This window comes from Corvus kubaryi, unplaced genomic scaffold, assembly GCF_017639235.1.
Source record: "Corvus kubaryi isolate FWS band 111438036 unplaced genomic scaffold, C.kubaryi_AGA036_p1.0 37220, whole genome shotgun sequence".
Lineage (NCBI taxonomy): Eukaryota > Metazoa > Chordata > Aves > Passeriformes > Corvidae > Corvus > Corvus kubaryi.
Window position 1 is genome coordinate 1,338,954 of NW_024581063.1, and position 26,356 is coordinate 1,365,309.

At 51.3% G+C, this 26,356-nt stretch overlaps 1 protein-coding gene across 2 annotated transcripts in view; it reads right to left on the reverse strand.

Annotated features, from left to right (window-relative positions):
- Window positions 1-846: 846 nt before the first annotated feature.
- LOC121662027 (mucosa-associated lymphoid tissue lymphoma translocation protein 1 homolog) overlaps window positions 847-26,356 on the reverse strand; it is a 26,828-nt gene continuing 1,318 nt past the window's right edge. The window contains exons 2-15 of one of the 2 annotated variants that reach the window (XM_042022805.1): window positions 26,218-26,312; window positions 25,747-25,865; window positions 25,411-25,564; window positions 24,120-24,298; window positions 23,069-23,165; window positions 21,427-21,453; window positions 20,419-20,622; window positions 15,961-16,138; window positions 11,955-12,029; window positions 11,225-11,352; window positions 10,858-10,989; window positions 10,581-10,732; window positions 5,143-5,268; window positions 847-3,078 (exon numbers count right to left, since the gene is read on the reverse strand). In XM_042022805.1, coding sequence (XP_041878739.1) covers window positions 2,716-3,078; window positions 5,143-5,268; window positions 10,581-10,732; window positions 10,858-10,989; window positions 11,225-11,352; window positions 11,955-12,029; window positions 15,961-16,138; window positions 20,419-20,622; window positions 21,427-21,453; window positions 23,069-23,165; window positions 24,120-24,298; window positions 25,411-25,564; window positions 25,747-25,865; window positions 26,218-26,227 — 1,944 coding nt within the window. In that variant the 5' untranslated portion in view covers window positions 26,228-26,312 and the 3' untranslated portion in view covers window positions 847-2,715. The remainder of the gene's footprint in view (window positions 3,079-5,142; window positions 5,269-10,580; window positions 10,733-10,857; window positions 10,990-11,224; window positions 11,353-11,954; window positions 12,030-15,960; window positions 16,139-20,418; window positions 20,623-21,426; window positions 21,454-23,068; window positions 23,166-24,119; window positions 24,299-25,410; window positions 25,565-25,746; window positions 25,866-26,217; window positions 26,313-26,356) is intronic. The other variant, XM_042022806.1, reaches the window with a different exon arrangement.

Genomic DNA, 26,356 nt, shown 5'->3' on the forward strand with positions numbered 1-26,356 from the left:
CTAAGCACTGTTTGCAGCCTCTGGGCACAGGCTGGCCCAGAAGCAGGGGAAGTGGAGGGCAGTGGCTGTGGAAGGGAAGGAGGCAGAGAGGGAAGGTGAACTGGAGCCGACGTCTCGGTCCCGCTTTGCCTGCTGCTGCCTGGGCACTCCCCCCTTCCCACCCTTCCAGGGGGTGTGGAGGCCAAGCTCTACAGAAAGGACATGGCTAAGAGACACACAGTCATCTTGGGATGCCTTGTCTGTCCTGGATGCTGGGAGATGGAAACACAGATTTCCAGAGAATTTACTGGCACTAAGCACCATGAGGGAGTTGGGATTTCATGTGTAAAGGTGGGGATGAAGGATCCACAGTCCCATCCCCTCCTACAATGACTCCAGCTGAGGCCCAAGACACAAAGTTCACCTTTGCAATTCAGCAAGTTCCCAGATGTGACAAACCATCATCTCAGGGAATGAACCACCATGGGAATGTGGTGATTCTCCCCTGGGTTTGGCTGCAGGGTCTCCTTGGAGGAGCAGAACTGATGACAGGGACAAGTGCTGTGGTTGGCACCAGGACAGGAGACCACCTAAGCCATCAGAGCCACACTTAGAAAGCAGAGGGACAAATCACAATGAATGAGGACTTATTTTATCTACACATTTCACCTGACATCATTTCATCCTATCTAGTAATTTGATCTGCCTTCTAAATCCAAACTTCAGTATTTTTAGTTATCTAAAAAAAGAAACAATGCTCACATAGAAGAGCCTGGAAGCTCAAGATGGAAGCATGAAATCCCAGTAGATCAATATTAAGTTACACCCTGGCAATCAGAGGGAAAATAAACACAGTTAACTCAGAGCCACGTGAAGCTTTGTGCATTAAAAACACCAATAGTGTTTTATTCAGAAAAAATAAACAGCCTCACTTTGAATGAGAAAACATTCACATTAGATGACACCTGGCAGGATAATGGGAGTCAGGAACAAGCCTTGCCTCAACAGCACAGGAGGGTGGGAACAATCCTCACAGAGACCCCCCAGCTCCTCCCAAATGCCTGCTGAGCCACTCCCACAGTGCCCTCAGTGGCTGCTAGTATTGAGTTCATCTTTGGTTCTTCCTGAAATTAGTTTATTATTTTCTGGTTTAGTTTTTCTATCAGCCCATCTTATTTAAACTATATCCTCTGAATTTTTTTTTTTTGACCTTTAGGTTTTTTTCTAGGAGACTTTCTAGCCTTCAGCCAGCTGGGGCCCCTCTTCTTTCCCTTGGCTCTACTCACTGTGAGAAGAATAAAAGCCTCCTCTGTTCTCTTTGGACAGGTTTCCAGCACTTGTAGAATGGTTTATCTGGAAGCAACTTTTCAGATTTTTCTATGCTGCAACTGACACCACAGACAGAAATGTATCTTCACTGAAGGAGAGCAAAACTGAGAAAATTCTGCCTCCAGCCCTTTTAAAGCAAGACAGAGCTCAGGCATTCTCCCCACCCTGCTACCCTTGACCTCTCAAGAAGTTTTGCCCTCCAACCTCTTTCTTCCACAGGACCACAGCAGCCAGAAGGGATCGCCAGTGGTCTCTGGTCCAGCCCTCAGCCAGCTTGGATCAGGTCATCAGCACCTTCTGTAGTCCAGAGTGAACTGTCCTCCAAGGATGGAGACTGCACAGTTCACTGGGGTCACTGGCCCCTCTGGAACTATTGGATCACCCTCTCAGGCCGTTACTGAGTAATCACCTTTATCAAACATGTATGAGGGAAGCAATCAGGGAGGGGCCTGTGCCCACCCAGGCCGCCCTTTGGGCCCTGCTCACCTGTGGCTTTCCCCAAACAGCTGGTTCTCCATGTAGTGCTTGAGGTTGCCCACAGCACAGACAGGCACACAATCTGCAGAAAAAACAATCTGCACTAATAATAACTTTTTTGAGGTTATCCTTTCTCAATCCCGGTACATTCCATCTCTCCAGTAGGACACTCTGCACCTGAGAGGACCTCGGAACTGCAGAAGGCTGAACACCCTTTAATGCCCCTGTACCAGGCTGGAAGGGGCAGGTGTCAGTGCACCTGCCTGGAGGCTATTCCTGGTGGAACACCAGCCTCCAATGTAAACACACACTGCATAGAACACCTGACCTTCTTTTCCTGGCAAGCGACTGTCTCGCCCCAGTTATAAATACATTCTTCAGAAATACATAAATGCATAACTTAACACCTGCTTTGACACAGGCATGGGAAGGAAACCATGCTGGGACCCCAGGGAGAGCCTACACTCTCACCTGGTCCCCCTGGTCCAGCCCTGTGTCCCTTGCACAGCTCGGTGAGACCCAGCAGCCATGGCTGGGATTTGAGCCAGAGGGGTCTGTAGTGTTTGTGGGCTTCTCATCACATTCCATGCAGCAACTTTTGTTTTCAGGCAGAAAACATCAACCAGTGCCCTTGTCTTGCAGTGGTGCTGGTTTTGCCTGGCAATGCTGTGACTGGAGGGTGGCCCTGTCCTCTGCCAGACACAATGACTCCCTGCTGGTCCCGATGCTGCCATGGGACAGGGAATATTCCCCGAGGGAATTGAGGCCCTGCACACCACACGGTGCAGATAGGAGAAACCTTTCCAAAAAAGCAGCCTTGGCCTCATTCAGACAGGGCGATGCCGAGGCTGGGAAGCAGCTGGTGGATTCTGACAGATTTAGCACTCAAATTGAGGCCTCAGTTAAAAGAGCAGCTCCCAAGGTTGAGGCTCAGGGCCCGTCCTGCCCCGGGCCAGCCCGAAGCAGTGCCAAGCAGAGCTCGCCCAGCTCGCTCTCATCGTTCTCCTCGGGCTCGCTGCTGAAGTTGGAGGGGCTGCTGCTGGGCAAGCTGTGGCCAGAGCCTGTGCTCAGGGATCCCTGGCCCTTCGGGTCCGCGCTCAGTGCCAGCGCAGCTCGCAGGCACGCGCTGCCGGCGCGGGCAGGAGCTGGCTGGGCGTCCGGCTGGGAGTCATTCCTCTGGCTGAAAAACTGCCCCAGCAGGGATCTCTGGAGGGTCGTTTGGAGGCTTTCACAAGTCCTCTGTTTTGTGCTTGGCCGGGTGTAATGCAAATCCAACTGCAGGACCACGTCTGTCTGGAAGGGGAGAGCAAAGAACACAAAGTGAATGGGAGAATTCGATCGGAAGCAAAGCTCTCCTGCTGCTGCTGCTGCCAGAAAGGAGCCTTGGCTGGCTCTCGTGCAGGCTCACAGCCCCATGCTGTGGCACGATGGAGCAATGCTACTGCCAGAGAAAATGAGCTGTTCATATTCACACAGCTCATGATGCTTACAGGCCTCAGCCATGGATTCTGTATTTCAGGACTTCTCCTGAAATCAGGACATGTGGGATCTCATCAGCTCTATCAGGGCACTGTCACTGCAAGCACCACTCTGGCGATGTGGGCACAGGGGAGCAGGAGGGGCTGCACCATGGCCAAGACCAACGCACATGGGAGAGGAAAGCATTAAACACTTTCAACCCTGGAAGTGTTCCAGGCCAGGTTGGATGGGGCTTGGAGCACCCTGGGCTAGTGGAAGGTGTCCCTGCCCATGGCAGGGGGTGGAATGAGATGAGATTTAAGGTCCCTTCCAGCCCAAACCATTCCGGGATTCTATGAACTAAAACACACCTGACACTCTAAAAACCAACAGCTTTAAGCAGCAGTGCTCCACAGGGATCTGCTCACAGCCTAGCACTATTTTAGAATTTTCTAAAAGATGAAGAAATAAGAGAATAACCACATTCATGGCAGTCAAACCCCTGAAAGCAGACCCCAGCACGGCGCTGTGCCTGAAACACCTGTAAAGAGCAGGGAGATGTATAATAGAACAAGAAGATTTTGGCAGGCGATGTCCAGTCCAGGTCTCTGTCTGCACTTAAAAGCAACGCAGAACAACTGGGAAAGGTTCAGAAAAGAGCTCCAGGAACAATCAAGAACTGAAAGCACTGCCATATGCTGAAGCACATCACGTACTCAGCAAGCAGAAGTTGCTGTAGGCAGATCCAGGCAGCAGCTTGAGAGCAGCACTCGGTGTAAGATCCACTGGCTGTGTGTTAGGAGAGGAAAAAAAAAGTCCAAGTAGAGACAAAGTGCACACTGCTGTTTGAGGAGAGACAAGCCAGGAGACCAGCAATTCTGCCTCTCTCATGGTCTTTAAAAAGTTTGAGGGTGTTTTCAAGCGTGCCAAAGAGGCACAGCTTGGATCAGGCTTGGCAGTGTTACTCTGATGACAGGAGATCCTGGCCAGCCCATGAGCTCATCTCTCAGGCAAGCACACAGCCTCGTGAGACATCCTCCACCTGAAGTAACTGGGCAGGTCTGACCTCCCCGTGGCTGATGGGGCAAAGAGCAGCTTCCCTGGCCAGGCAGCACAGAAAAACAGAACAATCCACGACCAGTGATGCCTGTCTCTGCTCCCAGCACAGGCTGGTGTGGGTCAGCTTTGATAGGAAGGTCAGGCAGGGGAGACAACACAACAGCAAAGAGCATCCACGCTTGGGCTCTGCAGCCTGATTGTAAATCAGAAAGATTATGCTGAAGTGGAAAAGGTGAGGTGAAAGGACAGTGCTCTCCTACGGAGCCAGGCTAGGAGAGCTGGGTGTGTCCAGCCTGGAGAAGAGAAGGATCCAAGATGACTTTAGAGCCCCTTCCAGTTCTTAAAAAGGGGCTCCAAGAGAGCTGGAGAGGGACTTCAAACAAGGGCCCTAAAATAACAGGACAAGGGGAATGGCTTCCCACTGCCAGAGGGCAGAGCTAGGTTGGATATTGGGAAGGAATTCTTCCCTGTGAGGGTGGCGAGGCCCTGGCATAGGGTGCCCAGAGAAGCTGTGGTTGTCCCATCCCTGGAAGTGTCCAAGGCCAGGTTGGATGGGGCTTGGAGCAACCTGAGATAATGGAAGGTGTCCCTGCCCATGGCAGAGGGTGGAACAAGATAAGGTTTAGGATCCCTCCTAACCCAAACCAATCTGTGATTCTGTAAAAGAGGGCAGCTTTTGTGCCTTGAAGATCAACAAGCTCCTCTAACATCAGTGTGGATGTGACACTGACACAGACACATGGTCAGAAAGGCATATCCAGCTCCAGCCATGGGGATGGGGACACCAGTTCCATGAGAATGCAGGAGAACTGTGGAAATTTGCACCTGGTTACTCTCTACCTGAATTTTCTGCAGTGCACAGAGCTGGAAGATGCAGTCCAGCTCCTCCCGCTTGTACACGGAGGCGAGCAGACTCTCCACATGGTCCAGATGGCTCTCCCTCTGGATGGCCACGTCATCCGTCTCCTGGGTCAGGAAAACAAGAGGAAATGCAAGGAAATTTTAGCATCAGCATGAAGCATTAAGGCACAACTGCCAATCAAACACGTGCTCAGGGCTTTGATTGACATGTTGCCTGGTGGAAATGCTGTGTATCCTAATATGGAAGTACTACAGAGAGCAAGCAACAGGAATGCAGAGATTTTACACACTTGCCTTGTGCATATCAATGAGAAGACCCCGAGTACATCTTACTATGAAAAATGGGGTATGGTGGGATTTTCAGCAGAGCCTGAAGCAGCACCAGCCAGTATTGTAACCACTGGTACTGCCAGCAGTTTGAAGGCAGCAAGTTTTCCAAGGGCACAGCTGGAAGCTCTGAGTTGTGCTGAGTGCTGAATTAGCCCCTCACCATCTACAGAACTACCAATTCTTGCTGAGTTCCTCAAATTTAGCCAAAAACAGCCCTGTGTCTGAGATCCTCTTCAGTACTGACTGAATCTTGGAGCCGCTAATACCCCGGGAAGAGACAAGGGAATAAAGGCCTTACGAAATCATAGACCATGGAACATCCTGAGTTGGAAGGAACCCACAAGGGTCACTGAGTTCAACTCCTGGCCCTGCACAGACACCCCAACAATCCCACCCTGTGCCTGAGAGCAGTGTCCAAACGCTCCTGGAGCTCTGGCAGCCTTGGGGCTGTGACCATGTCCCTCTCACTTTGGATTTGAGTCCTCCAGAATGGACCATAGTCCACCAGTCCCTTCCAGAAGGCACTTGCCTCTGCTAGCTGACTCTGGCAACCGTCCCAGTGTGATCCTTAGCAGGAGAAGTTGTGCTGGGCATGCTGATGAAGGAGGCCGTTAGGATATTTGGGGAGGTAGAAGCTGGAGAAGCGCTGGGAGCTCTTCCCGGCCTTCCCTGAACTGCTGCCTGCAAACAGCCAAAGTGATTTGTTTCTGGCCAGGAGAGTATGAGGAAAAACATTGGATCCCAAATGCTGGCTGGGATCTGCAGGCATCAGGATCACCCCTGCATGCAAGGCTGGTGGAACAGGAGTAGCACCATTGCTGATCCAGTAGGTCACTGGAGGCTGAGGAAACACCATTTATCTCTGTGCAAGAGAAAGCCAAATCCATCTCTGCACTTGGCAGCTCATTACTGGAAAGATAAACTGGAGGGAGCTTGGGGAAGATCAGGCCAGTGAATGGAGACTAAACCTGGGGACCAAAGAGGCACAAAGCACATCAGCCAGATGCTGCTGACACAGGGCTTTGGCAGCACGGCTGCAGAAGGGAGGATGTAGCCCTGCTGTGTCCAGCCAGCTCCATCCTCCAGCACATGCTCTGACCCACAGCGCTGCCTCCAGCCCAGGGGTCCAACAGCACAAGGAGCTGCTGGAGCAAGTCCAGAGGAGGCCACAGAGATGCTCTGGGGGCTGGAGGCCCCCTGCTCTGATGCCGGGCTGCGAGAGCTGGGTCCAGGGAGACCTCAGAGCCCCTTCCAGTGCCTAAAGGGGCTCCAAGAGCTGGAGAGGAACTTTGGACAAGAGCCTGGAGTGGCAGGACAAGAGGGGGACAGCTTCCTACTGCAGGGGTAGCGTTAGATTAGACGTTAGGGAGAATGCAATCTCCACGTTGGAACTTCCTCCCCGCAATTCAAACCATGACTTACTTCCATGTTGGAAACAACTTTTTATAGATTTGAAGGCCCCATAAAATCAAAATTTTTGCTTTTCTTGCCTAAACTACGATTGTCTTGCTCTTTCCTTTCATTACTTCATTTGTGCTTTACTTGGCACACTTCTTTTCCATGAAGCATGGACCCAAAACTGGACCCAGTGTTCCAGCAACAGCCAGGAGAGCCAGACAGGATCTCACAAAAATCTCAGAGCTCTTGTTTCCAATCTTGCCATGGTTCTGTGCCCTGTTTTTGTCACCCCAGCTGTTTTGGGGTCTGACCAGAACTGGTTCCCATTCACTGCCCATCCCATGCTTATGCTACTTTTTATTCTTGCTCATGTGCAGGAACTTGCATCTGCTGAATAACAGCCTTGGCCTCGAATTGCACCTTCTGTTTATCCAAATCCTTCCAAAATCTAACCCTGCCTTGTAGCACCTTGCAGAGACACTTGCAGGTGTTACAGGATCTGTGTATTTAATAAGCACATCAGTGAAAATAAAAATCAATCCCACAGCCCTGATTTTCCAAAAAGCCCAAATATATTCAATCACCCTCAAAGGAGAGTTTTCTCTTAGTTTTAAATGGAATTTCCTGTGGATCAGTGTGTGCCCATGGCCTCCAGTCCTGGCACTGGGCACCACTGGGAAGAATCTGGCTCTGTCCTCTTTGCAGGCTCCCTGCAGGTATTTGTAGACCTGAATGAGTTCTTTCTAAGCCTGTCCCTCCACAGGATGAACAGCCCCAGTTCTCCCAGCTTTTCCTCACAGGGGAGGTGCTTCAACCACTTCATCATCTCCATGGCCCTTTGCCAGACTCTCTCCAGTATGTCCATGTCTCTCTTGTGCTGAGGAGCCCAGAACTGGACATGTGTGGAGGACAAACAATATCCACTGCCCTTGCCCTGTCCCCCGAGCTCATCACTTTGATGCAGAAGGCATCAGGTTATCAGGCATGGAGGCCCTTTGCAATCTACTGTAACTGCTCCCAGTCACCTCCTTGTCCTTGCTGTGTTTGGGGGTGATTGGCTCTGTCACTTCCTCAGAGATCATGGTGAGGTTGACTCTCCTGGAGCTCCCCAAATCTTCATTCTTGCCCTCCAGGAAGGCAGGACTGACAGGGGCTTTTTTCCAGGCCTCAGGAAGACCATGAGGAGATGGAGAGTGTCCTTGCAGTCTTATCTCCAGCTCCCTCAGCACTTGTGGGTGCCCCCATCAGGTCCTGGGGATTTGTGAATGTCCAGCTGGTTCAGTGCTCCCTGACCTGGTCCTGCTCCTCCTCCATGTGTCCCCCTTGCTTCAGACCTTCTCCTTAGTTTCAGGATTCTGGGAGTCCTGAGGTACTTGTAGAAGCCCTTCTTGTTGCCCCCAGATCCAGCTCCACATAGGCTTTGACTTTCTGAGCCCCATTCCTACATGCTTCAACCACATCTCTGTAGTTCTCCTACATTACCTGCCCCTGCTTCTGCCTCTTGCACACCTTTTCATGTGTGAGCTCAGTTAGGAGCCCCCAGCAAATCCATGCAGGCCTCCTGATGCCTTTGCTTGACTCCCTGTTCCTCAGGATCCTTGAAAATCCACCAGCTGGGTTCCAGGGCTGTATCCCATGGGAACACAGCTCTCCAGCCTAGTGACCTTCAAGACATTCACCTGGGCAAGAAGCAACCTGGTGTGTCTGCTTCAGCAGGAGGGTTCTGATCTGCAGAAATCCCCTCCAACCCCAAACGCTCAATGACTCTGTGCTCTCAAGGGATGAATTAAAGCCCTGACACATGAGATTCAAAGCCTGTCAGCTGACAGCAACTCATTATCCACAAGTATCAGCAGTCTGCTGAATTCCCAGCCACCACAGCCTCCTGTTCCACAAACTAATTCCCTTCCACACTCTCCTTTATCATTTCTGGCTGTATAGGAGAAAATGGAGAAAAGCATTTTCTAAATTAATTTTTTTGACAATTCATAATTACTTATAAACCTTTCCCCATGGTGGGATGTGTTTTTTAATGAAGATGGTGCCCAGGAATTGGCAAGGCCAGGTTTTAGCTGGCCCTCAAATAGGGATATTCTAAATAAATTGGGGGAAGGTTGACTGGCAAGGCCATTATGTCAAACAGCTCCAGATCAAGTGTCTGGTAAACAAGGAGATCCAACATAAAGGTTTTTAAAAAGTAAGGATTTAAGCAGTATAGAGAAAAAAAAAAAATAGGAATGCCTTGGGTCATGTGCGAGACCAGCCTCTCCCTCTAAAGACAGTGCTTGTCAGGTAAAAATGCAAGTCAGGCAACCCACAGGATGGGAGGGAATATGGGACAACTAAAGAAAATGAATCAATGCCAGAAAATTCCATCATAATTATTCCTGGCAAACCCACAGCAAGCCTATTTAAGTCCCTTTGATAACCAGAATGTGGCAAATGGTGGGAACACTCCCATTTCCTACATTCCCCATTTCCTCAACAAAACAGCTCTCTGGGATCATTCTAAGGGCTTACAACCTCACATTCAGCCTGGTGTTGTTGGCCTTCAGCCTCTGGCTCCTGCAGCTCAGCCACGCACGTGGGACTTAGGGGGACCCCAGCTGCCCTGAGCATCCCTCAGGTGCTCTGGAAAGATTCTGGAGGGAGCCCGGTGGGCATCTCAGGGACCCCACAGGGGTGTGGTCGTGGCTGTGGTGTCTGAGGTGGGGCAGGTGACAGTCATGGGAGGACACGCTGCTGCCTCTTCAGACGGCACTGGAGCTCAGCATGAGCCAGCTCCGCCGTGCAGTGGGACAGAAGCAGGGATCTGGCTGTACGGGGGTACCTTTTTGACTCTCTGATCCCTCTTGAGACAGCTCCAGAGGCAGGAGCAGGCAGCTGGGTTCCCCCTCCCCCCCAGTCACTGATGTTGGGGAAAGCCCACAAATACATGCTCACACACACAGACACAATTTTCATGCATGATGCTCACAAGAGGAAATGGTGGTGCAGCTTAGGAATGGGCAGGATCAGGCTCCAAACCTCCTGGATACACCACGCTGCATCAGTGACCCCAATGTGCTGAGGAGCAGCGTCCCTCCACGAGCAACAAGGGCCAAAAAATCCACCACAAACGAGCTACGCTTTGGAAGAAGGGCTACAGAAAACAAGGGAGATGGTTACAGAAAGGAGCAGCAAATTAAATCCATAGGGGTGGCCCATGGAGACCACCAGGAAAGCCCACACTGGGCACATGGTCTGTGAGGAAAGGTGTGAGAAAGGGCGCAAGGAAGCTGGTACAGCTCAACTGGGAAGGAATATACTGTTGCATTAAGATATATTAGCATGGCAGACTAAAAAGGCATGAGTCAAAAAGCCAGACCTGCTTTCTAACACAGAAAACAGAATAGCTCTTGGCCTCAATCAGATTAAATGCAATAATTTAATCAGGCAGGACAGAAATCAATCTGAGGGACAACTGGTTAAAGGCATCAAACTGCTGCCAAATCTTTTTTGTGATGCATGACGAGCAAGGCAGGGAATCCACAGAGGTGTGGAAGGAGCCTCAAAGAGGTGTACGCAGAGGTGGGGATCCATTTTCACCTGGGATCAGCCTTTCCCAGCCCTCAGGACTCAGCCCAACCACCCTCCGACCTCTGAAATGGGGAAAGCAGCCCAGGAACAGAACTGGCCAGAAGACTCACGGCAGGCCAGCGGAGCAGGAGCTGGGGGTCAGTGATGTGGGCCAGGGGTGGCTGTGGCTTGGCACACACGAACATCAGGTTGGAGAAGAGCTGGAGGAAGTGGAGCTCCACCCGTGCCCCGCATGGGAAGGTCACCGTTCTGCTCAGCGGCTCTGGAAGGGAAATTCAAGCAGGATCAACTCCTCAGAGGGTCCTGTCAACACCTCCCTGCAGTGCCGTGTCCCTGAGGGGCACGGGGACCCCCAGCTCCCTCCTCCCCACACCCCCCATGGCTCACCTTGGCTGTGTCCCCAGTGCTCAGTGGCTGCTCCCGAGGGACAGATGGGATCCGTCAGGGACCGGGCTTCCTTCAGCGTGTGCTTGATCTCCATCACCTGCTTCCCAGTGACCAGGGGATCATGGCCAATGTCTGCAGGAAAGAGTCGGAAGCACAAGGATCACTCCAGGTTCGTTATTGATCTCCCTGCCTTTCGGGCCCTACACAAATGTCCCCATGCTGCTCCCAGGCTACTGAAAGATCCCATGGGGCATGGCCTGTGATTTGGATTTTAGGGAGGAACGGTTGGCTGGCTGGGATGGGATGGTCTCTGCTCTCTCTTCTCACCCCTTGCACTGAAGCAAGTGGTTTCTAACTCGCCTCTCACCTTCTAACACATCCTCCAGCATATGTGTAACCTTCTTCTCTTGCAGAATGTGCTTCTTCAGGTATTTCATGAAGATCCCAGAGCTGAACTCCCCATCCTGCAATTCATAGGCTTCTGCATCTTCACTCCTGCAAGAATAAGGATATTTCTTCAGAGTCCTCACAGTTCTGCATTGGGCATGAGGTCCAGGGCGAGTCTGGGGTGGCCAACTCCATCCAGACTGTAGTGGCTGGGTCCAAGTGAGCTTCTCAAGGAATAACACAAAGTGCTTGGGTTGTGTCCTGGAGAGGGTGGGCAGGCCACAGGATGGGAAAAAGCAGTGGAAGGGAATGGGATAGGACAGCACAGTCTCCTCTGCCAGCCCAGGCAAGTGATGAAGGTGAAAAGCCAGTGGAACTGGCACTGGACCGGGAAATAATACCCAGCATCTCAGAAGGCTTTGGGTGGGCTGCTCATGGGACATGCACCTGGAGAATCAGGCTGAAGAACAGGTGACAGGAGCTGATGTCACCTTCACACACAACTTGTAACTGAAGCACAGGCTGACAGCAGCAGGAAGGACAGAAGTGCCTGAACAGCAAACCCAGCAGATGGAGGGTGAGAGCCAGAGGGAACACAAGAGAAGCCCTCTCCAGCCTCCAGAGCCACCATGCATGCAAGGATGAGAGGAGACAGGGCTGTGCCAGAGTGTGGTCCCACGTGAGGGTGTGGGGGTGGTGAAGTCACTTACGTGGAATAGCCATAGACAGTGTTTCCCCACGGCTCCAGTGGCTGCACCTGGGACAAGGCACACCCTGGGTTGTACCTGGAGAGGAGGCAAAGGCACAAGTCAGTGTCAAGGACATCTGCAGCTGGCACGAACAAAGCCCACACACTCCTCGTGTCCATCTCTTAGGGATGGCAGTAGGATCAACCCTCACCTCAGATATAACCAGAGAGACTAAAGCTGGGAGTCCCACCAAGAACCCAAACCACAGGGGAAGGAGTAGGTATGTCCAGCTGTGGCTTAACTGCACTGGTAAGCTGCTCCCTGCCCTGAGCCTGAAGCTGTGGTACAACCTGGAGCTGTGGGTACAACCTGGAGCCATGGGTGCACATTGCCACCTCCCTCCAGAGGCTGGATTTTAACATGTCCAGGCAGAACCACGGTGCAGAGAACGCACAGGTTCACCATGGCCCAATGGACAACCGTCCCTCAAGAAGTCAGAGGTGCACACCACCATGGTTACAGCTCAATTGCCTTTGCTGGAGGTCTGGGACACCCCACGGGGCCCTTCCAGACCACACACACACACTTTTGCCTCAGGGAACCAAAGCAGGCTATGGATGATACGCCCCCAGATCTCCCTCAGAGACAGGACCAGGACACGCACACAAGTCTCAAAGCTCAAAACTGGTCCTGACACCTCAGTCTAGATGCAGCTGAATGAGCACAGCCCCTGTTACTCTCAAAATCAGGTAGATCCATGGTGACAGGATCTGATTTCCAACAAAAAAAGATATCTTGGTTGCACTGAATGGTCAAGCCTTGCCCATCTGACTGAAGCCAGACTGACAGCACACGGACAGGCTGCCTCCAGGTCACACCAGTGACTCGGAGCTGTTTCCAGTCACACAGTGCAAGAGCCAGGCACAGAGGCAGCATTAGTCCATGCAATTCAATCCCAGCACAGTTTCCTGGGGCTGGAGCTGGGACGCTAAGGAGAGCAGAAGGGACAGGGGTATTGCCAGCAGCCAGCACGTCACCTACTGCTGGTGGCACAGTCTGGAGATGTTTAATGGCAGAATTCAACTGACTTGTGTAAGTTGTCTTAAAGATGATCAGAAGAGAAAATGTGAGAAAGAAGACATGTTTCTAAATCTGAATATTGAGATTTATCTGCTCCTCAACTGCTCCTAATTTAATGCAGAAATCTTTGGTTCCAGGTCCAAGGAGAAATCAGGGAATTCCTGGAAAAGGCAATCGCATCCACCCAAAATCAGCATATAAATGTATGAGGCTACACACAGGCTCTGTGCTCTGGTTCCTCGCCTGCTAAGGCTGAGCATCTGCTCCCACTTGGCAAAGGATGTGTTTCTCACCACCCTGGCATTTCTGATGCCAACATACAGGGTGAGGAGAAACTCTGGGTGAGCTCCCTCTTAGCACAGACACAGCTTCATGCATGAGCTGCTGACAGACCTGCAGCATCAGTCTGACCAGGAGGGTGTCAGGAAGGGAGGCCCTGGGAGCCTTGTTTTATACAGAGGTGTAAACACACACAGCTATGAAATCCAGGTGCTTCCTTGAGCTGAAATGGTGATTTCTCGAGAAAAAAATGAGCTCAGAAGAGAGTTCCTGCCCCCAAAAAGGTCTGGGATAACACCCACTGCATGAAGTACCATGCTTGCTGAGGAAAAGGGGAGGTGTGAACTTTGCAGAAGGAGGGAGAAAACCAGCTGCACAACTTTGCCTAAATATCACAGCAGATCTCACACTGCATCCTCTTCCCAGAGCACCACTGAGACTCCATTGAGCAAAGGAACCGCTGGAAATGCCAAGGAAGGAGACAGCAGCTCAAAGGGAGACAGACAGCAGCTCAAAAGCTGGTTTACAGATTGTTAACACTGGCACTGAGGTGCCTGTGCAGCCCCCACACTGCCTCCCCATCACACACTGCCCTCACATGGAACACCAGCAGCCCAGAGCTGCACTAGTCTGGCTCCAGCAGAGTATCCATGAGAATGGCTGCAGGCCCTGCCTGTTATCAAACTGGGGAGGACAGCCAGGTGCTGCAAGGTGTGCCAGGGAAGCAACACACTCTGCTTTCAGCCGCCAGCAAGAAGGGAGAAAGGGGATGCTCCATTCTGGGGAGTTCAGGGCAGCATCAAGGGACACCAAGCTCCCACTCCAGAGCTGCAGGACAAGTCCCAGCACAGCCAGCTTTAAGCTACTCAAAGCAAGCAGCCCCACCACGACAGCTAAAAGGCATGAAAAATTTATCATCTCTCCAGGGGCTGGCAGATCTCTCAGGGTTTCAAAAGCTCTGTTGTCTTTCCAGTTCTTAGCACAGGAACCACAGCACGAAGAGAGAGACATTCCTACGTTTGCTCTCCAGGTCTTTTCTGACCTGTAAATCTGCCTCAGGAGCCTGAAATAAATGAACTAATGACAGCTTCTACTGCAGCAGTCCACCCACCTCTGCTGAAACTGGACAAGTAGTAATTTTCTGCAGCAGGATAGAAGTCTGCAGGCCAAGTGAGGATGATGGGTTTTCCACAGAAAGAGGAAAAATGCTTATCTCTGACCTCAGCAGCAGCTGCTTCACAACACAACCACTTCAGGAGGATTTAAGGCCAGGAAAAACAAGTAGCAGGGCTTAAAATATTTTCCCTGTCAAGCTGCACTCTTCTCACGGAGATGTTAACAAGATTGCAGCCAGGAGAAGAGAGGTGAACTGAACGCTCCCAGCCTGAGCACGTGGGAAACATGGAGCAGGAAAGCACACAGTCAGCAAGATCAGCTCAGGTGGGTCAGGCTTGAAACACAAGACAAACCCTGTGCTGAGTTTCAGCCAACAATTTATGCCAGGCAGAGCTATCCCTCCACAGGCTTGAGGCAACCTGCCTGTATTTGCCAGGCTCCTCCACCTCAAAAAACCAAGGGAGGGTCTCCAGCCCCTTCTCTCCAGCAGATCTCAGACAAGGTCTGATGCTCTCTGCACTAATACGTGACTGACCTGTGGAGGCCGGTGAGCCTATGGAACAAGGGACAAAGAGAGTCCGCTGGTGGGACAGTCCCTAAGATCAGAGATCCTCCCCAGGTTAGGGTGACAAAAGAGGCTTCCCCAGGATGCTCTGTTATGTTAATGTACCCCAGTTCTGTTTCCCTGGTCGGCCCATTGGCCTCCCTGCCCCTTGGTACTTTATATGTCCCTGCCCTAGAAGGTTCTCCACTCTCCATTCCCCCATTGGCCCTTGCCCCATTGCCACCCCCTCAGAGCTCCCCACTGTCTCCCTTACCTAGTCCCGCCTGTGTCCCACCGCCGTGCCCTCAGATCACTGGTCCCTGATGCTCCCTCCGCTCCTGTATAACCCTGGACCCTCCTATGTTCTTTGTCTTCGTCCCTGGAACCCTTCATGAGCGTGGCTGCATTAAACTCCTCCCGTGGAACCCCATAGGAGGACCCTTCCTGTCTCTTTGTCGTCGATCCATTCCTGCAGCTATCTGTGGTGTGTGGGTGTACATCCTTTCCTGCAGCTATCTGTGGTGTGTGGGTGTACATCCACTCCTGCAGCTATCTGTGGTGTGTGGGTGTACATCCACTCCTGCAGCTATCTGTGGTGTGTGGATGTACATCCATTCCTGCAGCTATCTGTGGTGTGTGGGTGTACATCCTTTCCTGCAGCTATCCGTGGTGTGTGGGTGTACATCCTTTCCTGCAGCTATCCGTGGTGTGTGGGTGTACGTGTGTGTGAGTGTGTGCCGGTCCTGCCGAGCGCCTTCGCCCTGGAGACGCTTTTAGAAAGTTGTGGCTGGACACTGCGACACTGACCCATCCCCAAGGACACCCTGCAGGACCTGACAGTGTGGTTGATTTTATGGCACAGATCAATAACATCTGACAGAGACTCAGCAGCACTATGGGGGATGTAGCAATCACAGGGGCTGCCAAAACCCACAGGTGAGGATGGCCACCCTCCTCCAGCCCTTGGACCGCCCAGCCCAGGCGGGGGAAGGGGGAAGAGGACCCTACCACTTCCTGCAGGTGTCCAGCAGGATGATGTTCAGGGCCGTCTTCTGCTGCTGCATTTTCTGGAGGATCCTCTGCACACTGATGCAGTTCTCAGGGGCATAGGGTTGTGGAGCATCAATAGGGACCATGTAGTTCCTCCCCAGATGTTCGTACCCGTGTCCAGCATAGTAGAATATAGCTGTGAAGAGGGAGAGGAGAGGATGACTCAGGATGCCAATCTGCAGGTCTGTAACCAGCTCCCCATGGCCATGTCCCACCTCATGTCCTGAAGGAATACTGGTGCAGGGCAGACCTAGACCAGTAGCACCTATGGAACTGGAGCTACACTGACCTCACAGTTTCAACTTTTTCCCAACTATTCCCTTAATTAGAGTTGGAAGCAGCCCCAAGAGGCTCTCCCGTACTTGTGGGTTCCTGCACTGTTTGTCTCCTGAAGTCCCTGGGTTTACACACTTCCAAAACCTCTGTGCTACAACACCCAGGCTCAGCACCTGCCAGGCTGAAGTTCACCTTTGTACAATGTCTTGTACAAGAGCTCCTCAGCTCTTTGAAGGAATAAGGCAACAGAAAAAGATTTTACCAGGATGGAAAATACATTAACAGCCATTTAAATGAGACGCTCCTCAGTTTCCTAGTTTGGGAGAAGAGACTAACAACTCTTCTTAGGAGATCAGCACCAACTTAGGTGATGGGAAACATTCTTGACTTCAAGGGTCTGCCTGTTTTCACACACCTGTAAGCTGGTGAAAAATTAGACACAGAGAGAAGTGAGTTCTTCAGATGTCCAGAACACAAGGATCATGTGCTGCAACAGCCTCCAACCAGGCACCAGCCCTGTCAGGCAGGGGAGGAGTCAGACTCATGCAGATGCTGGTGGGAAGTCCAAGACCCAACAAGAATTTTGGGTTTTACACTTAAGCACATGACACTTAGTAATGGTTTCTGCTTTCCCAAGAGATGGCAACACAGGGCCATCCAGGTGGGAAGCCAGCACTGGGGAGCTTGGGATGGCCTAAGCTGGGGCTCCTCTCCAAGCCCTGTGTTCAGTGCAGGGCTGGCACAGGGATCCTCAAGAAGGCTGGAGCTTCCCAAAAGGAAGCTGCACAGCGGCTGGCTGTCCCTCCCCAGCACCAATGACACTGCTTGCGGGATGCTGGTTGGTGAAAGCCAACTTGGAGAATTGAAATGGGTTAAAAATAGCTCTGCGAGGTGACACAGAGAGTTGTGTTACTGCAACCGAAGGACAGTGAAGAGTGAGAGGTCAGAAATCAGAAAAAGCAGCTAAGAAGCAACAACAGGAGAAATTCTTCACTCAGATTCGCTGCCAAAGCCCACAGTTCAGTGAGTAACCTTTCCTCTATTTTCCCTCCACTGTTCCTGCCCCTGGACTTGGGAGGGCACTCACTTTGGTCTGATTTTGCAAGGATGCAGTAATAGGGGTAGGAGCTGAAGGGCTGAAAGCATGATCTCATCGTGTGGAGGATGGAAAACATGATCTCATAGTCAAAAAGGCCTTGAGTCACCTTTGGTTTCTATTCTCAGGGCACAATGGAAAGTTTCTCAAACGGCCATTTTCACAGGTGCCCATGAGATTTGTGTTCCTCTTCTTGTGGATTGCCAGCCAGAGACAGTAGGATCTGATTTGCAGAAGCTTTAAACTTTCATAACTTGCAAATCAAACCCACAAAACCCTCCCCTGAGATTAGAAAAGAGAATAAAAAAGGAAGCCTTCTAGAAAAACTAGATGCAGGTTGGGCCCCTTGAGCCTTTGAGCACTGGTGGCTTTCGTCCCTCTGCCTGTACACACAAGAGAAGTGATGACATCTGTTACCAGGCAGCATCACTGAGGTTTGGAAAAAAATGAAATGTAACAGGAAAGCCCACAAAGAATGATTCAATCCTTAAATCTTCTAACTTTTGAGGTCTTGTTGAGCACCTGAATGTACCATCAAGTGCTCCCCATGCTATATAAGCCACAAAGACTCATGTTCAAATCAAAAAGGGTGGGTTTCACATCACCTGAGCAACTTCTCCAGCCTCTCCCGGACTAAATCTTTCCTCCTGAACAGGAAAGTCAACAATTTGCCCAGAGAAGGAAAGGGCTGTTTAATTCTGAGTTCTTTCCACATCGTATGAGTCAGAACTGCCCATCACAGACAAACTTCCGAGTACCAAATTAAAAAGGGGAAGCTCCAGGCACTGCTTACAATGCAGCATGAGGCTTTATAAAGGCATGACTCCATTTTCCTCGTATTCCACTCACAACTTTCTGCTCTCGTTGCATTTCCAATGTAATTTTTTTGATTTGGGACTTTTTAGGATGCTCAAAAAAAATCCACGGGGATTCCCTATTTGTCTGAGGGATGTTTGGGGCCTTCAAAAATCCTCTGCAGCTTTTCTAAGATGAGATCAGGAGGAAAAGCAGCCTGATAACCCACCACCTCCACACAGTGAATTGGAGAAACCTTTGGATCATAGAATCATTAGGGTTGGAAAAGACCTCCAAGATCATCAAGTCCAACCTTGGACTGAACCTCACCATATCATGTAGTGCCACATCCACTTGTTTTTTGAACACTTCAGGATCCAGGCCTGGGAGGAGAGGGAGAAGGAGCTGTGCTGGGGTGGTTGGGAGATGTGGAAGTGGAAGAAAGTCTCACAAAAGCCCACAGTTCCTGGAGGGACAGTTACAGAGACCACAAAGTCCAACTGCCCTCTTTGGCACAGACCATACACCAAGGGGCAATGAGCACCAACCCATGGAGGTTCACGTTCACCAGTCAGCCCTCTCCTTCCTCTGTATGTCTACACAAAGCTCTCCTGACTTCAGCTCTGGTGGTTGCTACACAGGAGGTGGCACCTCCAGGTTCCTCAAGAACACTGGGATGCTGCAGGAGCGTGTCCAACCCACACATGGATGTACAGGACTGGCTGTCACAGGCACCTCTGGAGTCTTTAACAGGCTGCCTGGGTTGTTCCTGGAGCTGCTGTCTCACCGCAACTGGGGCACTCAGCAGGCAGCCTGACCCAATGTCCCATCATTAAATTAGGATTCCAGCCAATGTGGCAAGAATCCTGAACTCAATCACTGCTGGACCCAGCTCACACTGGGGTTCACTGCCTCCAAAGAATAGCACACCACTGAGCCTGGAGAGCTGTTAAGAAAACCTCAACCTAAGCAGGCGCTGCCTCACAAACACTCAACACTCAATTCAGCTGTTAGTGTTTTTCCTGACAGCGCACAAAATCAGTTTTGCCAGGAAGGATCAGAGGCCACGAATGCAGAAAAGCTCTAAAAGTCCAAATAAGGAATGACACTGTGAATGGTTTGCTGTTTCCAAGCATTTTTTCTCTCCAGTGCTTAGGAAGGGCCATGGATAAAATGCCATTTGGTCCTCACATGCCACGGATAGAGGGTAAGACTGGCAGCTGGGATGACTCTGACCTGGGAGAGGAGGTAAAGCTTGGGATACAAGGGGATTTCAGAGAGCAACAACAAAAGGAAGCTGCAAGTGAAGTCATGGGAATACACTGTCATAGGTGACGTGCTCAGCTGGAGCACCAGGACTGCGCACAGCCCTTCCCACCAGCTCAGCCTCCCCCTCCAGTCAGTGCTTCCCAGAACAAGGCGGCTGTGCAGCATTTCCCTCGTGGCCAGGTCCCCATCCACTGCACAACCTCCAAACCTCACACTGAGTGCCAGCCTGGAATCAGCCCATGATGACTTTCACTGTCTGGGTGCCACACAGCTGGCAGGTAAGCCTCATACTGAGGTTTGGAAGCAAAAAAAACCACCTGCAAGGTGTTTTCAGGGTATCTGTCATGCTGGGAGAATCTCAGGGACCCCAAAGATGCTACTTGCACCACCAAATCTGAACATCTGCTTTAAGACCCACAAATCTGCTGGTTGGGTTCGTGGCTGAGGAACGCTTCCCACTGAGCAGTGTGCAATAAGCTCGAAGCCCAACCTCAAAGCCACCTGCAGATGGAAATGCTCCTCTGCAAAAGGGTTGTCAAGGGCCCAAATTAGACCTTCAGGAAAGAGAACTAAGAAAATCATGACCAGATTCAGCAGTCAGGGCTCAAAAGGAGCTCCCCTCCTCACACATGATGGGGGAGGACAATCAGTCAGTCTCCTCAATTCTTTCAGCCAAGGAAAAATCAAAGCCCCCTTTCCCATTCACTATCAGAAGCACTGGCTCCCCAAAAACTCAGTTTGAGCCCACACTGTTGGGGTTGGAGGTGAGCCACGTGTTGGAGAAACATCCACTTTGCCTGACTATAACCTGGCCAAAACTGAACTACACTTATCCAGGGGCTCCTGCCAAGCCTGGTACTGATGCAGGTCTCCCTTGAGATAGCAAAGCTCAATTTCTTCTCTTTTAATTCAATAACTGTTCAGAAAATTGCCCAGTCTCTACTCAGCATGGGCAGGTGGCTGACCTGGCTTTGCCTTACCATAGACTCCCTTCCCCAGGAGCTGCAGGAACCGACTGACCGCTGCCACCATCTCAGCCTTGTTCAGATCCAGCAGGGAGACAACCCGGAAGCCCAGATGCTCCAGGAGACGACTCAGCTCAAACACATCCCTCACAGGAGCCATGAGGTTGGGGTGATGCTGGTAGCGGTTGTTGCCCACTAAAAGTGCTATTTTGCCTGTAGCTAAAACAAACACCAAGTGAAAAAGCCAGAAATGCTCAGCAGGAGGCAAGATCACCTCACCTCCTCCTGTTGGAGTGAGGATATGGGCAATCTAAGGAAAGAGTTAGGCAGCAAGGATAGACCCTAGGCTGCTGCAAGCCTGGAGCACTCTCCAGAAAGCCCTTGGCTTTCTGAATACTTCAACAAAATACACAAACAATCATTTTGACAGAAAGGCTTGAAAAGTTTTCACTTGACAACCAAAATCCCAGGAATGCAGAGGTTCTGCTCTACCTGCCCTACCATGACCACAGGTCTGGCGTGTCAGTGGTGCATGGGAGAGGGATTTGCTGAGCCAGACTGAGGGGTCCTCTCCCTCACAGGGCTGAAGGAGAGAAACCCATGGCTCCTGCTTTGATTTTATCCCCACCTCCCACTGTAAAAAAATGGGATTTATGTCGCTCAGTAGTGGTGGGAGCGAGGAACTTTGCCTTGCTCTGAGGAGGTATTTCAAGTAGGGATAAGTTGTCATGTGAACAACACTTTTAAAATCATTTGGCAGGCACAGAGTTTAGGACTCAGTTACTCATTACAAATAATCTTACTCCACTTGCTGAGAAAGATCAGGGCTTGGCAGGGGATGGGACTCATTTTATGCTGTGTAGCTCTAATCCAAGAGTGCAGAGCCTGTGGCAATATGGGCATAAAGGCTTGAAGCGGTCTCTGCAGAAAAAGCACTCCCATTCCTTGTCCTCCCATCCACCCTGGAGCCTGGCTTTTAATTAAAGGAAAAATTGCTCAGGAAGAAAAGATGAAAGTACTCACCGAAAAACTTTCCAGAGCCACATGTACCTGGAAAAGAAAGAGGGAAATGATAAGCCTGGGCCCAGCACCCAGTGCTAGGTCTGAATCCTGCTCCAATATCCCCAACAATGCACAGCTGGATCAAACACACAGAGGATCTGCACAAGCAACACTCCTCAGGCAATTCCTTCATAGCCTAACTTTATAGACACTGGTCTGATGTTAGGAGGATTTATGAAATCCAGCCTGATTTATGACATCCTGAGCAGCTGGGATGCAAAGCCTGGAGAAGTGGCAGACCAGGATAGGAGGGACAACATGGAGAAGCTCGTACCTAATGTGACTCACCTGCTACCCTGCTGCAGCAAAAGCAAAGGGAACACAATGACTCAATAAAAGCTCCAAAACGGAGCGTTTCTCCCCAGAAATGTCCAGAACAGAGAAAGTTTGCCTGTTTGCTTTTGATTGCAATAATATTCCCAGAGTTTTTCATCTCCCTGCTCTGCCTTTCCCTGTTGTTTTAGCACTTCTGGCTCAGAAAAGCTGCTCCAAATGTTACTCACTTTGGTCCACAAACTCTCCTACCTGAGCATTCCAGCCTCTTAAAATCATCATTACCCTAACAGTTCCAGCTTTTCCTATTTAAATTAGAAATAAATTTAAAAATCCAGCCCAGGAGAAAATTCCAGAACCCTACATGCTCTAAAGGAAAAAATTAGGGATAAATTGCATAAATCTCATGGGTCTTTGGCCCCTGAACCAGTGTTGCTGATGCACCAGAGATGCCTGAAAAGCTTCAGAACAAAACCACTCATCCTTTTCTGCCTCTGACAGAGGCACCTGTTGCAAGTTAAAGCTCCCCAGCAGTAACACATTGAACCCAACCCAATCTGGTGTCCAAATCTCACTATCCCCCTAGGACGTGTTTTGCCAGCTATGAGGAGGCAGGCAGAGTGCTCTCTGGCTACACAAGATCAATTTGTACTTTGGAGAAATTTTAAAGACAGCCTAAAAGGCAGGATAAGAAGCTTATGGCATAGAAAAATCTCTAGATGGAGTAAAGAGCCAGCAAAGCCAGCCCATGCTATTCCTGCCTCACATAGGGTAAAGGCAGAGGGTCAAAGCAGCCAGAGGTGGAACGTGCCTGGGGGTCTGGGGACACATCCTCTCCCTGGGATCCATCACTCACACAGCATCAGCCCTGAGCTGCCAGCCCGAGGGGCCTGAACCTTCCCAAATAAACACCATCCTCTCCAGCTCCATGTCTGAGCACATCCCTTAATCTCAGTGAGACTGGAAATGGGTCTGGCCACAGGAGCCTGCTGCGATTTGGCCTGGAGCTGTGAAAGCAGCACGCTGGCATGGCAAGAAAATGGCAGGGAGTAGCTGAGAGCACTGAGCCTGCCCTTACACAGCAGGTGTCTGACACACTACAGGGCCCAGCAGCATCCCACCTGTCGGACAGCACATTGCTGCAATTAGGGGGTTTTCCAGCCACTGCTCCTTTTACTCCCTCAGAGCCCCAGTATCAAGGAATCCTATTTATCACAGTCCTTGTTCACCAGCTCAGCACCTCCAGAGAGCACCAAATTCCTCTGTCCCCTGTAATTATGTCTCACATCAGGTGATGTGCAGCAAAGCAACGTGGGCTGGTTCTGCTCACCGATGTGAACGTCCACGGCGTTGGTCCAGTGCTCTCCGTGACTGTTAGAGGCACAGCAGAGGTACGTGCCGGAGTCACTGACCTTGGTATGGGTGATCTAGGCAGATCAAAAGTTAAATCACATTATTTATGGTGAAAAGTCTGAAGCTCCCTGCCAGGATCTGCTGAAGGCACTCACGGTCATGGAATAAGAAGTATTTTTCCTGCTGTTCGCAGAGACTTTGCCTCACAAAGAATCAGGATGGGGACAAGACCCAGAGCAGTACTAGCTGGCGAGGACTCTGGTTCTCCAGCCCAGGATCCTGCTCAGAGAGGGACTAAAGCCACCACTGAGTCAGGGTGGCCATAGCTCTGTCTATGCAAGCCCTGAACACCTCCAAGGACAGAGACCTTGCTGCCTTTCTGGCTCCAGCACAGCGCCATCCACTTCTGAAAACAACCTCTTCTTAGTGCCCAGACTGAGCTTTCCCATCAGAAGTGCAATCTAAGGCCACCACGTAATACCATCTAAGGCCATCTGTAATACCATCGACCACTACTGAGAAGAGACTGGATGTCTTGTCCTTGTGCCCTTCACGTAATGCCCTGGAAGGAAATCTCCTTTCTTGATTCAAGAAGACAGCACTGATTTACACTCAGCCAGCGACACAAAACAAAGCGAGCCCTTCTGCTGCCTCCCTGACTCTTTCCTGTCAGGGCAAACCACATTTCCTTCTAGGTCTCCAGCAGGCACACAGCATTCCCGCAGCTCCATCAATCCGCACTCCCCTGCATACACAGACAATAACTGTTCTCACGTCTCTACTGTAAACGGGCACAAGAGATGTGCTGAGAGCCCTTGACGCATCTATGGATTGGTTTCCTCCTAGAGGAATATCCACAACTTTCAAAGAAGTCCATAAAACATATTCCCCCTTCACACAGAGCCATCCAGCTGGCTATCAAAGCAGTGGGGTGATATGTGGAGGGCTTTCTCACAACCCTGCAATCAGCTTCTCCCATTACCCACCTCAGCAGCAAAAGCTTCTGAACTATCCCCAGAAAACCTTACCCAGAGTTTTTTTCTCTTCTGCCGCTCCAGCAGGTTCCCATTGTGGTACCACTGGTAGCTGGGGGCTGGGACCCCCATGGCAGCGCACTGCAGCTGCAGCGGCTGCCCCACCTCCACCCGCTGCTCGCTGGGGTTGAGGACAATGACTGGTTCTCCTCGCCACAGCCGAGGGGGCAGACCTGCAAGGCAGCAACACAGAATTGGTCCTCCCTCCACAAGGACAGCAAACAACGGCCATTTTCAACTATCACCTTTCTCCTTGGGGAGCAGGGAACCCTTGAGAGCAACGCCTGTGATAGTAAATGCCACACCAAAGCCCTGCCTCTGGCTTCCCAAACCTGATCCTCGCCCTTTCCTTCCAAGGGCGCAGTCAACATTCTAAGGTCAACCACGCCCCAAGTTATTTTGGGTCAGCTTTGAAGTAGCCAGATGGGTTCTTCCAGTCCCAATACCCAGAATAACTCTGGGAAACCCATGGCAAGCATGAGGTGCAGGTGGACGGGGCTTGGAGCAACCTGCTCTAGTGAAAGTGTCTTGGGGTGATTTTATGATACTACTGTATTTCCCTATCATCTGCTTTATGCCCAGAAATGGGTCCCATAGCTTTAAGCTGGGTCCAGAAGAGGGGGGAGAGAAGCCAGGCGAATTCCTCAGCATGGTTTGTGTTCAAGGACTCACACACCCCCCACATTCTCACCACTGCAGAGCCGAGGGAGCACCTTTCTGCTTTTAGCCAGCCTCTTAGCTGAGGCAAGAAATAAATTTTCCCATATTGGCATACTGAATTCCTCCGGTAACTTCTTCTTCTTCCTCTTCTTCTGGAACTCTTCTGCCTAGCTGTGATCTGAGAATCAGATCATCGGACGCCGTGGACCAGCAGGGAGGCTGTGGGGATGCCACATCTCAGCCTTGGACATCGGGAGGGGTCGAGCCAGCTACAGAAAAGAACTCTGAATCCGCCAGCTTTCTCCGCATCGAGGAGGTTTACTATCTAACACTACTCATTTGTTTCCTGTGCCTTGCTGGTCCTCTGCTTGTTAAATAAATAGGTTTTCTTCACTTTCATCCAAGAAATTCCTTTCATATTGGTGGGGGGGGAGTGCTGAAACCTGTCTTCTGGGGAGGAGACGTTCCTTCCAGAGTGTTTCCCCCTAAACTTGTCTCGAACCGAGACAGAAAGGTGTCCCTGCCCATGGCAAGGGGTGGTACAAGATGAGCTTGAAGGTCCCTTCCAACCCGAACCATTCTGTAATTCCATAATACACCAAGAAGGTAAAAGACAGGTTTGTACCTCTGGCAACACACTGATGGACCTCCACCTTCACCCAGTCGGAGAAGACGGCATTTCTGTGGAGGTCATTGACCCTGCAGGTGTAGAGCTGGGTCTGCTCTGCAATGATGGGCAAGTCTTGGTTGGTCGCTCCAGGAATCGGGCGGCAGTCAGACTAAAGGGAAAACACAGGCAGTGGGCAGCAATTCCTTCCCCACTGCTGGCAGTAGAAGGCACTAGGAAGCCCCTTGTAAGAGCGGCAAAAGTGGAAATCCCTGGTTTCCTCCCCTTCTTCAGCTCCCCCACTGTGTGCAAGGACCCAGCCTGGTGCCATACCCAGGGCCACCCCATCCTTACCTGGTACTGACAAAACCACTGGTACTGCAGTGAGGTGCATCCCTGGGCTCGGCACCGCAGCATGAAGGAGTATCCCACCGGGACAGAGACGGAGACTGGCTGCTCAGTTATGGCAATGGCTGTGGAGAAACAGCATGTGCAGCTGGGAACAACACTGCAGTCACAGCCCAGCATCTCACCCTCACCCAGTGGCCAGGCATGGTGGGCTTCAAGAGGGATACTCATCCCAGCAGGCAGGAAAGACTGGAAGAACAGGGATGCTCCTGTGCCCAGAGACTGGAGAGAAGGATGGATGGATGGATGGATGGACGGATGGATGGATGGATGGATGGGTGTGTACGTGGATGGACAAGAGGATGGGTGGGTGGAAGGATGGGTGGGTGGATGGATGACATGGGGCTCCTCTGGGTACTCTCGCAAGTGCCCGGGGGGTGGCACAGTCACTCTACCCACTGCCCCGTGACCACTCACCTTCCTGCATCGCTTCTCCGGCGGCTCCTCGCCGGCCTGGGCGGCCGCCGGCCGGGCCCGCGGCAGCTCCTCTCCCCGGGACGCGGCGGCGGCACCTGCGGCGACGGACGGCGGCGCTGGGGCGGGTCGGGCTCGGCCG